Source organism: Doryrhamphus excisus, linkage group LG15, assembly GCF_037039965.1.
Source record: "Doryrhamphus excisus strain RoL-2023G ecotype Guam linkage group LG15, RoL_Dexc_Guam_v1.1, whole genome shotgun sequence".
Taxonomy (NCBI): Eukaryota; Metazoa; Chordata; class Actinopteri; order Syngnathiformes; family Syngnathidae; genus Doryrhamphus; species Doryrhamphus excisus.
The window spans coordinates 14754939-14766365 of NC_136371.1; the positions used below are offsets into that span (position 1 = coordinate 14754939).

At 40.6% G+C, this 11427-nt stretch overlaps 2 protein-coding genes across 2 annotated transcripts; both read right to left on the minus strand.

The window, feature by feature from the left end:
* Positions 1-1849: 1849 nt before the first annotated feature.
* LOC131104189 (uncharacterized) lies at positions 1850-5889 on the minus strand. Its single transcript, XM_058051109.2, has 2 exons — positions 5553-5889; positions 1850-3369 (listed from the first exon to the last, which is right to left on the minus strand). Exon 2 carries the CDS (start codon positions 3334-3336, stop codon positions 2023-2025), a length of 1314 nt encoding a protein of 437 aa, XP_057907092.2. The 5' UTR covers positions 3337-3369; positions 5553-5889; the 3' UTR covers positions 1850-2022.
* A 964-nt stretch (positions 5890-6853) lies between these two features.
* LOC131104188 (uncharacterized) lies at positions 6854-11016 on the minus strand. Its single transcript, XM_058051107.2, has 5 exons — positions 10927-11016; positions 10600-10694; positions 9576-10094; positions 8574-8676; positions 6854-8329 (listed from the first exon to the last, which is right to left on the minus strand). The coding sequence occupies exons 3-5, from the start codon at positions 9966-9968 to the stop codon at positions 7296-7298; spliced, it is 1530 nt and encodes a 509-aa protein (XP_057907090.2). The 5' UTR covers positions 9969-10094; positions 10600-10694; positions 10927-11016; the 3' UTR covers positions 6854-7295.
* Between the last annotated feature and the right edge of the window lie 411 nt (positions 11017-11427).

Consider the following 11427-nt stretch of genomic DNA (forward strand, 5'->3'; position numbering starts at 1 on the left):
GTCGATGCTGGCGATGCCGGCCCGTTCCAGGACCTCCGTGACCGGGATCTCTGTGACCATATATCCACCATCATGTTCTGTAATGTGGCCTCTGTGTTGCTTTGTCCACATCGTAGCGAGCAAGTTCTTTGGCAACCAGAGCTGATCTTCTTTCTGGTCTGTCTGCCTTGGTGGTACCCAAGGTTGAGTACCTTCACTTTTTCCTTCTTTGTTGATTGACCGCATGAACGGGATAATTTACCAATCCGGCACATCCGCCCACCCGAAAATCCCAATACGATTTTTGTGTGGATAGAGCCAAATGCATTCTCATTGCATTATCAATGTTAGTGCTAAATGTTACAATGAAGTCACGACAGTCACTTACAATGGATGCTCTCATTGGGATGCAGACTGATGTTGTGGCTGGAACTGTCGGAAAAAAAAAATCTCCCTATTGAGCTGGTAAATTTAGCATACCCCACAGGTAAAAAAAATACTGAGAGCAAACGAGCATCTTGCAGAGTCTTCGTAGCGAACTCACCAACAACACAGCAGCACTTTGTGTTAGCTGCTACAACATCGCTGTAGCTATATAGGTCAATTATGTCAATGGAACATTGTTGGTGGTTTTGGGGAGATTTTTTTAGGGCTTTATAGTAAGTAAAGGGCTGAAATAAAGACACATTTCTGAGATATTTGATAATATCAGAAGATATAAACAATACATAATACAGTAAACCTCGGATATATCGGACTCGGATATATCGGAAATTCGCTCACAACGGACAGATAAAAAATAACCCATTTTTCTGTAATGCATTTCCAATAAAAATTCATTGCATATATCGGATTTTTTATAACGGATTTCGCCTATTTCGGACAAAATCTCCAGTCCCGTTCCAATTTCCCTTGCATATATTGGATGGCCGCATCGTGGCCTTTGATCCATCTTTGATCCATGTTCACAGCCAAAGCTGAAGATTATAACATCTTTGTATGAATTACAGACATGTACATGAGCATGTACAACGAAATAAAAAAACAATTCTCAAATCTGTTTATGTTTATCGTTTGGTTTCTAAACCTCCCTAATAGCAACAAGAAGGCATTTCTACAGATTTGAGAATTTATTTTTTTATTTCGTTGTACATGCTCATGTACATGTCTGTAATTCATACAAAGATGTTATAATCTTCAGCTTTGGCTGTGAACATGGATCAAAGAAAGTTCCCCCATGGCATTGCGCGTCCGTGTAATGAATGTGGCGGACATTTTCTGGTATACGCATATAACGGATTTCGCTTATATCGGACAAAACCAGTGGGAACAATTGAATCTGATATATCCAAGGTTTACTGTATAAACATGTTTTGCGCCAATATTGACGATCTGTACGTCTTTGTAAATGTTCATTCATTTTCTACCGCTTACCCTCACGAGGGTCGTGGGGGGTGCTGGAGCCTATCCCAGCTGTCTTCAGGCAAGAGGTGGGGTACACCCTGGACTGGTGGCCAGCCAATCACAGGGCACATATAGACAAACAACCATTCACACTCACATTCATACCTATGGACCATTTGGAGTCACCAATTAACCTAGCATGCATGCACAGTGAGAACATGCAAACTCTGTCTGCACAGTGATGCCCGAGGGTGGAATCAAACTCGGGTCTCCTCGCTGTGTGGCCTGCACACTAACCACTCAACCACCATGCAGCTTCTTTGTAAATATCGCCCTTACAATTTCAACATTTACAGGCCAGCAGGAGCAGCTATAGTTAAACTCAGAGGCCTACATGGATGAGTTATCGCTGGTAAATATGAAAATGAAATCAAGAAGGGGAGAAATTGTGGACGAAAAAGAAACAGCAGAGCCAATCGAAAGAGATGTCAGCTTGAGTTTCCGTTTAATTTAAATGCAACATTGTTTTTCAACGGTAATGATCAAACATGACATGGTACGGTACCATGTTGATCACCTAACATTTTCATGAATCAACTGTGAGATCGAACATCGAATCACACGCCTCCAAATCGAAGACTATTCTAAAACACCCCTAATATTGTCTTGCTTTGCATGTCCACTAGTGTGTGTTCTTGTGTGTCTGATTAAAGAAATTTTCCAGGAGAAACTTTTACCACAAACCGTGCAGGGAAAGGGTTTTTCCCCAGTGTGTACTCTAGTGTGTCCATTCAAATTACCTTTGTGATAGAATCTTTTACCACACACGGTACAAAAAAAAGGTTTCTCTCCAGTGTGTATTTTGATGTGCTCTTTCAAATTGGACCTTTCATTGAATCCTTTAGCACAAACTGAGCAGGAAAAAGGTTTCTCTCCACTGTGTGTTCTCATGTGTGCTTCTAAATCACATTTTCGAGAGAATCCTTTACCACACAGCGAGCAAGGAAAAGGTTTCTCTATCATGTGTACTCCTGTGTGTTTTAATAAAACGCGTTTATGACAGAATCTTTTGCCGCACACCGTGCAAGGAAATGGTCTCTCTCCGGCATGTAGTCTTTGGTGTGCTTCAAAAACACCTTTTTGAGAGAAACTTTTCCCGCACACCGTGCAAAGAAAAGGTTTTTCTCCAGTGTGTACTCTTGTGTGTTCTTTCAAATGTGTCTTATTAACAAATCCTTTACCACAAACTGAGCAAGGAAATGGTTTCTTTCCCGTGTGTATGCTTGTGTGTCTATTTAAATCGCCTTTCTGATAGAAGCTTTTACCACACACTGAGCAAGGAAAAGGTTTCTCTCCGGTGTGTATTCTTGTGTGTCTATTCAAATCTTCTTTTTGATAGAATCGTTTAGCACAAACTGAGCACACAAAAGGTTTGTCCCCTGTGTGACGTTTCATGTGTGTTTTCAGATATCGCTTGTTAGCATAGGTTTTATCGCACTGACAGCATTTCCAGGGTTTTTCGTCAGCGTGACATGTCATGCCAGGTTTTGAATCATCAGCGTTAGGAGAGCGTGACGTTATGTCGTCGCCATCTGATAGTGGAGCTAAGAGGTTGTCTGCTTGTGATCCTCCACAGTGGTCTCCATCAGTGTCTGCTGTTGTGTGATGACTGGAGCTGCCGCTTGGAGGCTCCATCTCTCTGTCGTCCTCGCTTTGACCTTCATCTTCATCATCGTCAATCTTTACAGGGACAACAATAACCTCCAGTCCTTCAAGCTCCTCCTGACTGATGCTGTGATCTTCCTCGTTTTTAATAAAGGGAGGCTGTGGCTCCTCCGCTTCCTCTTTAATGTAAGCAAACAGTGGCTCCTCCGATTCCTCTTTAATGTAAAGGAACATTGGATCCTCCTCTTCCTCCTTAATGTGGCGGGGCTGTTTTTCCTTCTGCTCCATCCTGGAGTTCCACTCCTGCTGCTTCACTGTCTTCTGCAGGACACAGGAAGACAGACATGCTCTATAAAAGTCGACAACGTCTCTCAGCACCTCAACAGTAGAGTTGAACAAGTTCACCACTATCTGTATATGTTCACCCATCTAAATGATCTGTATCTGTACTCTGAATGGGCAGGGCATAAACTGGAAGTGGGTGTGGTTTAACATTACAACAACTTGAAGTTGCTGTATTGTTTATTATTCAGCTCCATGTGTACCGTGTATGTATGTAAGTGATTTGTAAAAGTTTTTCACATCAACTTTCTTTCTTTCCGAGTTAATTTAAGCTTTTTTGTTTTATTTTCCAGTTTTATTTTACGTTTTGTTTCTACAATGTGCTGTTCACAGGCCCATAAAAATGCTATCCGCAAATGGTCCGCATGCCGCACTTTGAACATCTGTGGTTTACATATTTCACAGGGAAAGAGGGGGAGGGGGGTGTTAACAAATGAGTGTGTCTGTATTTTTGAAGCGCGGTCACAAAATGACTCCCGCCATAACAAAGGCTGGATGCAGGCTTCCACAGTGGTGCACACACACCAGGTTTAGAAGGTGCGCTCGGATATTTATGACGAAACACTTCATTCATTTCAAATTATGACTGCTTCACCCCAAGTGTGTGAAGTAGCGATATCGCAGGTCCTTTCTTCCTGCAGCTGTCAGGCTGTACAACCAGCACTGCTCCCAATAGACTTCTACACCGCTATGTACCTCTGTGCAATACTCTGTTTTTTATATTCAGTATAGTTACTCCAGACTCCATTCTCTGTGCAATATCTGATCAACCTCCACGTGCAATATTAAGGCTCTAAATGCAAAAGTTCTATGTGAAGTATTTCCTTAATGCCTCATATTAACTCTAACAAGATCTCATAGTGTATAGACTGGTCATATATTTCATCTTGTTTCATATTATCTACATACTGTATTTGTACAAAACTCTGGGTAAAACTGTTGATTTTGTTAATACTTGGGTTGTTTATATTGTTTATTTTTCTATATTGTGTATTTTGTACTGCTTAACTGACTCTGTACTCTTGCTGCTGTGCAATGCAAATTTCCCCACTGAGGGATGAATAAAGGCATATCTTAATCGTAATGATGCATACCATAAAATATATATTTTTTGCGTATGAGTGGGACAACACTTCCGCCACAGAGAGCAGCCATCTATCCTAGCTGTTAGGAGACTTATAGATTCATATGCGCAACAATTTGACTCTAGTTTTATTTATTTAGTAAGGACTTATTTCAGGAACAAAATGCAAATGAAAGTGTTGAGTGCTCCCAGACCAAACATAGACTGGCGTTGAATTATTCTAGCTCCCAGGCCTACCGGGTGTTCTCAATAAATGGCAACATCATCTCCAAAAGATGCCGTTATTCTCGTCAAATTATAGCTTTTCTTGTTAGATTTCCCCCCGCTTTTTACCTCTCAATATTTTGACTTTTTTTTGTGAAATAAATGTTTTTTTCCATTTCTGCTGTTGCTTTTATTTTTGTAATTTTACAACTAGTTCAGCTTTCTTCTTGTAAACTGTCCTTTTGTAATAATGACTTTATTCCCAAAATATTTTGACATTATTCTTGTAACCTTATGACTTTTTCCTAGCTGTCTTGACTGTTTTGTATGTTTTATATTATATTATGGCTTTTTTTTTAAATCTGAAAAAAAATCTTTAATATTTCAACTTTATTCTACTAAAATGTAATTATCTTTCCTCATAATATTTTCTCTTAATATTTCTATAGTTAAATTTTTAGAATATGCCACGGGCCAATAAAAAAAACAGTGGCGCTCTGAAAATGGCCCCTGGGCCGCACTTTGGACCACCCTTGAGTTACACTGTGAAACATCTTCATGGTCGATTTTAAGCTGAACATGGTGATCCAGCCCGTTAAAAGAGATCCACTTGTGTACAGGTAAGTCTGGCTTCAGACTCGACAGACCTGATTTAACCCACCAAAGTCGCCTTGCGACACGGGTGGCAACTGAAAAATGGCTATCTCGTCCCGCGAGTATCGATCAGATATCGGTAAGATGGATATGTGTATGTGGGATAGGCTCCAGCTCGCCCGGGACCCTAATGAGGATAAGGGGTATAAAAAATGAATGAACGAATGAAATAATGTCCACGAACAGCTTAAAACCACGAGGACGTAAGAGTTCAACTGACCTGCTCTGTGAAACACAACTTCTTGAAAACAGCTTCCGGTAGTGGAGGTTGTCCTCGCTCTCTTCTTTTGTTCGAGAAAGACCCTTCCTCTTCGTACTCCGCTATCGGCCTTTCTCACGCTGCAAACATTTCATCAACAGACGCAGTTAGTCGCCGATTCACCAACGCTCTCTTTCACACAATCGCAACACTTTGAGGTCCGCGTTGATAACTTCCGGGTCGCTTTGATAGCAGGAAGCAAGCCAAGATAGCCTTCGACGCGTCAACGTTAACTGAGTATTAACTCGTATTCTATTCTGAAACGATTACAACTGTTGTTTACATTACATTTTACACAATTAACAATTGTGCTTTTTTTCTCGAAGACCACCCGGAAATTTAATGTCGTTTCAACGGAGCGTATTTTAGCGCATGCGCATTGTTGACTGGCAGCGTTTCATGCACATTACGTAGAAAACTCATGAGCCGTACGCTTTTGTTGCCGCGAGTCCGCCATCTTGTGTAGCTCTACCTTGTTCGACGTTTTTACTGATGCTTTATGAAATTATGGACGCGATAAGGCATAAAAATGCCCCACTGTGCGGCTGTAAACTACCGATATATGCCTATACACTGAGCACGCTGGGCTGCCAAGTTGTGCTACACAAGATGGCGGCCTGTGCACTGAAACGAATTTTGTTGTAAGGTACAGTATGGGATTTTTTATTTATAATTGTTACACCGTAAAATAGACCGTACTTAATACATCTATCAGTTTAGTTTCACTTTAATTATTTTGTTAAAACAGTTGTACTATTCTCCTTTTGAACGAGTGCGAGAGATTTGCATAACAACGCTTGTTCTACGTTCAACCATATTACCAAATGAAACAATGTCAGTTTTATATGGTTATATAGTTAAAGTCATATTTTGGCTACTTCACCAAAAAAATATTTAGGGGAGTTTCAACAGAATCTTCTCTGTGATGGACGGCAGTGACAAGCACCTTCCAAGAGGACAGTATTGTGGACTGTATCAGGTTTTTGTGCATTTTATTGTCCAGTTAGCAAGAATAACTGCACTGTTCATGTGATGAGGCGTTCAAGTGTACTTTGTAATTATTTGAATGAATTTGAATGTTTTAGTTAATTAGGGGTTACATTTGGGGTAAGAAGAGTCAATTTAATTTAAAACCACGAGTGACATCAGTGTGATCCTCACTGGCGAGGAACTGTCTTTTACTATAGCGCTAAAGATTTGTGCAAAAACAAAAAAACTCATCTACAGGCAGAGGAAGGGGAAAACATTACAAGATGGCAGGCTGGTGTTTTCAACATCTTTTACTTCTCCAGCTGGGGGGGAGGGGTGTTGACTCTCAAGCCACAATTCCATTCCAAGTGAAAAAAAATAAACAGAAGTTCTGAAGATATGTGACAGTCCGAGGTTCCTTGATATCAGATATACATTTGATAAACATATATGGCCCCAATTCTGATGATCGGAACTTCTTTGACCTCCAAATTCAACATTAACAGGACATATCATGCCAGGAGTGACTAAAGTTAATCTCAGAGGCATATATATGCATGGATTATCACAGTTTGGTTTATATAATAATGAAATGTAATCATTTCTAATGATTCCAGCGCCACCCACTGATGGCAGAGTGAATATCACCCAGGAGTATCACAATACATTAGGGATGGCCAATCAGCTAGCAATAAACAAGTGCAAGCGTTATATGAAGACGGTATTTTCCTTTTTTTAACGAGTGTGTGCTTTTGTGTGCCTTATCAAAGATATCTTCCTCGGGAAACTTTCACCACAAACTGCGCAGCAAAAAGGTTTCTCTCCAGTGTGCATTTTTATGTGTTCCTTCAAATTGGACATCTCAGGGAACCTTTTAGCACAGACTGAGCAGGAAAAAGGTTTCTCTCCAGTGTGTACTCTTGTGTGTACTTTTAAACTACCACTGTGACGGAATCTTTTACCGCACAGCGTGCAAAGGAAAGGTTTCTCTCCAGTGTGTAGTCTTGTGTGTGTTTTTAAACTACCCTGGTGAAAGAAGCTTTTACCACACACTGTACAAAGAAAAGGTTTCTCTCCTGAGTGTACAACAGTGTGTGCCTTTAAAGCACCTTTTTGAGAGAAGATTTTACCACACACCGTGCAAGAGAAACGTTTCTCTCCAGTGTGTATTTTTGTGTGTTCTTTTAAATGCGACTTGGCAGTGAATCCTTGACCACACACTGAGCAAGGAAAATGTTTCTCTCCAGTGTGTATTTTTATGTGTTCCTTCAAATTTGACTCCTCGGTGAATCCTTCAGCGCAAACTGAGCAGGCAAAAGGTGTCTCTCCTGTGTGTATTTCTTTGTGTCTCTTTAAAGAACACTTTTGAGAGAATCTTTTACCACACACCAAGCAAGGAAAAGGTTTCTCTCCAGTGTGTACTCTTGTGTGTGTTTTTAAACTACCTTTGAGATAAAATCTTTTCCCACACACCGTGCAAGGAAAGGGTTTCTCTCCAGTGTGCACACTTGCATGTGTTTTTAAACTAGATTTGTGAAAGAATCTTTTACCACACAACGTGCAAGGAAAATGTTTGTGACCTTCGGCCTGATCATCTTCAGTCAGCACAGGGGTAGCAATAACCGGGAACCCTTCCAGTTCTTCAAGCGACTCCCGACTTATGCTCTGAGCCTCCTCTTCCTCCTTAATATAGGAGGGCTGTGGCTGCTCCTGCGCCATCCTGGGGTTCCACCCCTGCTGCTCAGAGGGAGGTTGCTCTTCACTGACATCTGCACGGCACACAAAGACAAAGACTTCATAAAAGTCTAGCTTTGCTTCGTCACGTGAGGCATTGGCCTGCACCAGCATAAGTTCCGTGTGTGTGTGTGTGTGTGTGTGTGTGAAGTGATACCCTTGTCAACCCCCCCAAATGAAAATATATACATCTCACGGTGTGCCTTCAAATTCAAACACTACAAGTGGTTGTGAAGGGAATCAACTAACACGACAAATTATCATTTTTAAAAAAAGTACCTCTTAGCTGATGTTGAGTTCTAACAGTTCTTGATGGTGGCACTTTATCAGTTTTGGGAGCCAGAGCTGCCCCCCCTTGTTGACAAGGCAGTTCACCGAGCATCTGATAACACACAAAAACACATGTGATAAAAACAGGCCAGAAAAGGTATGCAGTTTGATTGGCAGTGATTGACACTGACAGGTCTATGCAAAATAGAGAATTTTGCAGAATTGTTTTCCAGCCTGAAGTCTACTATTTTTTGGTAGACAGCAGAATTCATGGTTCCGTTTATCACAGCAAGTCTTCCGGGTCCTGAAGCAGCAAAACAGCCCCAGACCATCACACTACCACCACCATATTTTACTTTGGTATGATGTTCTTTTTCTGAAATGTGGTCTTACTTTGACACCAGATGTAATGGGACACACACCTTCCAAATATTCAACTTTTGTCTTGTCAGACCACAAAGTATTTTCCCAAAGGTCTTGAGGATCATCAAAATGGAGATGAGCTTTAACATTGTTTCTGTTCAGCAGTGGTTTTGGTCTTGGAACTCTACAATGCAGGCTGTTTTTGCCCACTGTCTTATGTTGAAGTCATGAACTCTGACCTTAACTGAGACCAAGTTAGACCTGCAGTTCTTGGATGTTGCGGGGTCTTTTGTGACCTCTTGGGTGAGTCGTCACTGCGCTCTTGGTGTCATTGTGGTTGGCTGGCTGCTGGGACATTTCACCACTGTTGATAATGGCTCTCAATGTGGTTTGCTGGAGTCCCAAAGCTTTAGATATGGTTTTATAACCTTTTCCAGACTAATAGATGTCAATTACTTTACTTAATACAAAGTTTTATTTAAAAACTGTATTTTGTGTTCAGTTGTGTTGTCATTGACTAGTATTTCAATTTGTTTGATGATCTGAAACATTACAGTGACAAAAACATGCTAAAAATAAGAAATATGAATGGGAGCAAACACTTAAACACAGCTGTATCTCGTAAAAACATTAGAAAAATGTACTTACAGCCACCTGGGCATGCTTGTCTACCGTTGAGTTTCTTGTGTTTTTTTGGCTTTTTCTTTGTGTCTTGCCATCTGCTTTAGGCCTCGTGTTTCCACTGGCAGATCCCGGTTTGGGTCGAGGAAAGATAGTCGGAACAGCAGATGGTAGAAGCACCCTTCGGTAATACACAGGCAGTCCCAAACTTTCCTTTATCCGAGGCCTATTATCAAAACAACTGTCCTCGAAATGCGCCGAACACAATTCCGAAGAATCAGACGGTGTAAATTTGACTCGTGTTTGTAGCACTTGGCTAGCCCACTGCTCGCGGCGAATGGGGTCTTTTGGAAATGCGAACAGGCTTACTCCGTCAGCTCGAGTGTTTGAGCAATAGCCTGCCACACAACGAGCTGGCATATTATCAAAAAAATCTATAACAAAATATATAATAACTAAAAAATGCACCAAAAACACAGCATTCCAGGCGTGATCCAGAGAGGACGTGTTCTCACCGTGAGGTCACTTCCTCCTCCAATATCCCACCTGTTTTAAAATTGAAAAAAGGATAAATATGTCAATATGGACATCTGCCAATACGACAAACAGCCAGCTAAGCACCAAGAGGAAATCCTGCTTTGTAGTACACGCCCTGGATGGCTTGATACTCTTGTTTTCATGTGTGATTGACTATCATTGTTTTCCTAGCAGGGTAAAAAAATACCACATATTTCTGCTCTAAAATATAATATCAATATTTCAGTTATTTGAGGCAGTAAGAATCCTCAAAGTGGTGAGTAATTTAATGATGTTTAAATGGTTGGCGGTTGGTGAGAACAACATAAATAATGTAGCAATATAATAAAAACAATCAGTTAAAAATAGAAACACTGACGATAACTGAAAAATAGCTATCGTCGATTTTGATATCGGTGTAATGAAAACATGGAGTGCATACAGAAAACGAACATTCACAGAGATAACATTTAAAAGTAGTGTTAATGAACAAAGGGGACGCTAATAAACATGTGAATGTAAGAGTTAAACTAACCTGCTCGTTACACAACTTGATGCTTCTCGACGTCGACTTATCGCTGTTTCTCCTCTTTTGTTGGCGAAAGGTCCTCCTCGTAGTCTGCTTTCGTTCTTTTCACATAACAAATATTTCTTCAAGAGCCGTTGTTGGTCCAAGGCCCTTATTAGATGTGCTTTAAACACTTTCACACAATCACGACGCTGTACTCTCCCGTTTACTGAGTGCTACATTGACAACTTCCGGGTCTCTGTTAGCGGTTTGGAAACTAAGCTAGCTAAGCCCGAGAAGCTTCAAAGTTAATTGAGACGAGTTTATACTGAAATGAATAAAACCGTCGCTTACCCTCGCTTAATGTCTGTCATTTACATTACATATTTAAAACAATTAGCGTTTGTGTATTTCTCGGAAGGCTACCCGGAAATTGAATGTTTTTCCAAGATGGCGATCACTGCGCATGCGCATTGTTGATGTAGAGCCTTTTTTCACCTACAAAAAACTTTATTTATAATTCAAAAAGAACATCACTTCCTGTTGACAAGAAAAAACATGAAAGGCAGGAGCTCCGACTTTGCGACCGGAGTTTTAAAGCTTTTATTTAATTATGTCAATGGAACATTGTTGGTGGTTTTTGGGGAGGTTTTTTAGGGCTTTATAGTAAAAAAGGACTGAAATAAAGACACGTTTCTGAGATATTTGATAATTCAAGGTTCCTTCATATCACAAGATATACATGTGATAAACATATAAGGCGCCAATATTGACGATCTGAACTTCTTTGTAAATGTTCATTAATTTTCTACTGCTTATCCTCTCTAGGGTCGTGGGCGTGCTGGAGTCTATCCC